A 3,932-nucleotide genomic window follows, 5' to 3' on the forward strand; every position below is an offset into this window, starting at 1 on the left:
TGCACCTTGATAGCTGTTTCGCGCCGTAGCAATTCGCGCCATAAAATGTAACTGTCTGAATGTTTTGAATTAACCAATCATGTAAAACCGCGCCAACCTTTTCCCGCTTTATGCTCCCAAATCCTATAAAAGAACTTGCCCCCTAAGGCTCGGAGTCGACCCCTCTGTCTCCTGCGAGGGACACGAGTCGACCCGGAGCTCCGCTCAATAAACTTCTTGCGTTTGCATCAAGTTCGGTCTTCTGTGTCTGTGGGCCCGCGTCATCCCGAGACCTGGTGAGTTGGGATTTCCCTCCCCTTCCCCTTGGGAATCCAACATTTGGGGGCTCGTCCGGGATCCACGCGGTAACCCCAGACTCCGAAGACCCCTTGGAGGTAGGCCTGAGTGACTGAGTGTGTGAATGTGTGCGGCGCCGCAAAGTATTGTTTTATTGTTTTGGTTTCAGTATCGGGCAGCCGCCGCTTCGACCCGTGAGGACCGAGCGGCTGCAGTGGCAGACGTGCTGGGAACTGCAGGCTGCAACCCTGGGGGACGCCCCAAGGGACAAGGGGAGTCAGGAAAGCCTGACTACCCCCTTTCAGGTAGAAAAAGAAACGGCACTCTTTTTCCCAGGGAGGACACGAAAACCCCTCCCGTCTGAAACCGCCTTCGGTTGGCTTGTACAGACACCAACCGGGCAAAGTTGTTTTTGTCTTGCTGTGTTTTTGATGTTCATTGTTCTGTTTTTGTTCGTTACGTGGACCTCATTTGACGGGATGGGACAGACTATGACGACCCCCCTCTCTTTGACCTTAGACCACTGGACTGAAGTGAGAGCGAGAGCGCACGAATTGGCGGTAGAAATAAAAAAAGGGCGTTGGCAGACTTTTTGCACCTCTGAGTGGCCCTCCCTCAATGTGGGTTGGCCCCCTGAGGGGACGTTTAATCTAACTGTTATCCTCGCGGTGAGGGCTATTGTTTTCCAGGAGAGACCGGGGTCCCATCCTGACCAACGACCATATATTACAGTGTGGCAGGATCTGGTGCAGAACCCACTCCCGTGGGTTAAGCCATGGGTAAAAGCAGAAAAACTAAGCCCCCGAGTCCTGGCGCTGCAGGATGCGGAGACACGGCAAAAATCGAAATCAACTCGAACAGCGGAGTCGGAGACCCCTTCGGCCCCCCCCCGGGGTCTACCCTGAGATTGAGCCTCCTCCCGAATGGCCCCCTTTCTCGCCTCCCCCTTACCCCTCCCCCGCTCCAGGATCGCAATCAGGACGGAGGGCGACTGGCTCGGGTCCCTCCGCTGGAACCCGAAGCCGCCGCGGAGCCACTCCGGACGGGCCTGATACCACGGTGGCGCTCCCGCTAAGAGAGTATGGAGCTCCTGCGGGGCCCAACCAGCTGTCACCCCTCCAGTACTGGCCTTTCTCTTCCTCAGACCTGTATAACTGGAAAAATAACCATCCCCCCTTTTCAGAAAACCCCGCCGGATTAACCGCCCTGATAGAGTCCCTAATGTTTTCCCATCAGCCCACTTGGGATGACTGTCAACAGCTCTTACAGGCACTCTTCACCACGGAGGAGAGAGAAAGAATCACACAGGAAGCAAGAAAGAATATCCGAGGCACCAACGGGCAGCCGGCAACGATAGCGGAAGCGGAAGAAGGGTTTCCGCACAACCGGCCCAATTGGGACTATAACACAGCTGAAGGTAGGGAGGCGCTGTCCGTTTATCGCCGGGCTCTAGTGGCGGGTCTCCGAGGGGCCGCAAGGCGGCCCACCAATTTGGCTAAGGTAAGAGAGATCCAGCAGGGGCCCACTGAACCTCCCTCCGTTTTCCTAGAACGATTGATGGAGGCTTACCGCAGGTATACGCCCTTCGACCCATCCTCGGAAGGGCAAAAGGCCTCTGTCATTATGGCCTTTATTGGACAGTCTGCCCCAGATATAAAAAGGAGATTACAAAGGCTAGAGGGGCTGCAGGACTACGACTTGCGGGACGTGGTAAAGGAGGCTGAAAAGGTGTATCATAAAAGAGAGAGTGAGGAGGAAAAGCGAGAGAGAGAGAGAAGGGAGGCTGAAGAGAGGGAAGATAAGAGAGATAGGAGACAAGAGAAGAAACTGACCAAAATACTGGCCGCAGTGATAAAGGCGACAGGGCCAGATCATAGGCAGTCAGGGAACCTGGGCAACGCCCCACGACCAGGCTCGCGCAGACGACAGCCCTAAGACAAGGACCAATGTGCCTATTGTAAGGAGAGAGGACACTGGGCAAGGGAATGCCTGGTTCCTTGCCGGTCTCCTTGGAACACCCCTCTCCTGCCTGTAAAAAAAGCCTGGAACTGCTGATTATAGGCCGGTCCAGGATTTGAGGGAAGTGAACAAGAGAGTGCAGGACTTACACCCTACTGTGCCAAACCCATATAACCTACTCAGCTCCCTCCCCCCATCACGGAAATGGTATACTGTCCTGGACCTGAAAGATGCATTCTTCTGTCTGCGGCTGCACCCAAAGAGCCAACTACTTTTTGCTTTCGAGTGGCGCGACCCTGACATGGGGGTCGCTGGACAACTGACTTGGACAAGACTGCCTCAAGGGTTTAAAAACTCCCCCACCCTGTTCGATGAGGCCCTCCACAGGGATTTGACTGACTATAGGGTTAAAAACCCTCAAGTGACTCTTTTACAGTATGTAGATGATCTACTGTTGGCGGCGGAGACCCCGGAAGACTGTGAAGAAGGGACCAAGCGCCTCCTGGCCGAGTTGGGTGAGTTGGGGTACCGGGCGTCGAGGAAGAAGGCACAGCTGTGCCAGGAAAAAGTAGTCTATTTAGGCTACACACTAAAGGACGGCCACAGGTGGCTAACCGACGCCCGGAAAAAGACTGTGACTCAGATCCCGGCCCCAACCTCCGCTCGCCAGGTAAGGGAATTCCTGGGGACGGCCGGTTTCTGCCGGTTGTGGATCCCAGGGTTTGCTAAATCCTCCCGAGATTCGGGATCCCAAAGGTAATTGGATCTGACAACGGTCCTGCATTCGTTGCCCAGGTAAGTCAGGGACTGGCCAGTCAACTGGGGGTCAATTGGAAATTACATTGTGCTTATAGACCCCAGAGTTCAGGCCAGGTAGAGAGGATGAATAAAACAATTAAAGAGACCCTAACTAAATTGTCTATGGAGACCGGCGGTAGTGACTGGACAGCCCTCCTGCCCTTTGCCCTGTTCCGCGTCCGGAACACCCCACAGGGACCCTTAAAACTTACACCCTTTGAAATCCTCTATGGGACCCCTCCCCCTTTGGCACAAATAGGGATACATGACCCTGACATTATACCCTCTATACCCTTGTTAGCCCGCTTGAAAGCACTCGAAGCTGTCAGGCGCGACATCTGGAGCCAACTAAAGGAAGCCTACCAGCCTGGTGACCTGCTCATACCGCACCAGTTCCAGGTTGGGGACTCTGTCCTTGTGAGACGACATCGGACGGGGTCGCTAGAACCACGCTGGAAAGGGCCCTACGTGGTGCTCCTCACTACGCCTACAGCAGTTAAAGTGGACGGTATAACTTCTTGGGTTCACGCCACACACGTGAAGAAGGCACCCCAGAATGCAGCAGATCTTTGGAAGGTGGAAAAGACTGATAACCCTCTTAAGCTGCGTTTGCGTCGTGGGGACGGCAGACAGACCGTCCAATCCTAACCCCCACGCTCCTCAACTGCTCACGTGGCAAGTCGTCTCCCAGGTAGGAGATATAACCTGGTCAATCCAAAAAACTGCTTCCCCTTGGACATGGTGGCCAGACTTACACCCTGACCTTTGTAAACTGGCTATAGGAACCCCCGACTGGGATTTCATGGGTCGACGAGGGGGGGCAAAACAAGCCGGAGGATGCCACTCCCCCCTTCGCAAGGGTAAACTAAAGGCATACCCCTTTTTACGTGTGCCCCGGT

At 54.7% G+C, this 3,932-nt stretch overlaps 1 protein-coding gene across 1 annotated transcript; it reads left to right on the top strand.

Moving 5' to 3' along the window:
- Nucleotides 1-476: 476 nt before the first annotated feature.
- Nucleotides 477-3,636, top strand: LOC131406882 (uncharacterized; the record flags this gene model as incomplete). The annotated part of the gene is given in 5 exon segments (XM_058542747.1): nucleotides 477-1,100; nucleotides 1,138-2,127; nucleotides 2,272-2,310; nucleotides 2,312-2,965; nucleotides 2,968-3,636. Coding segments are annotated over 5 exon segments (2,697 nt in total), but the record flags the coding sequence as incomplete, so codon positions are not given.
- Nucleotides 3,637-3,932: the final 296 nt, after the last annotated feature.

This window comes from Diceros bicornis, chromosome 6, assembly GCF_020826845.1.
Source record: "Diceros bicornis minor isolate mBicDic1 chromosome 6, mDicBic1.mat.cur, whole genome shotgun sequence".
NCBI lineage: Eukaryota > Metazoa > Chordata > Mammalia > Perissodactyla > Rhinocerotidae > Diceros > Diceros bicornis.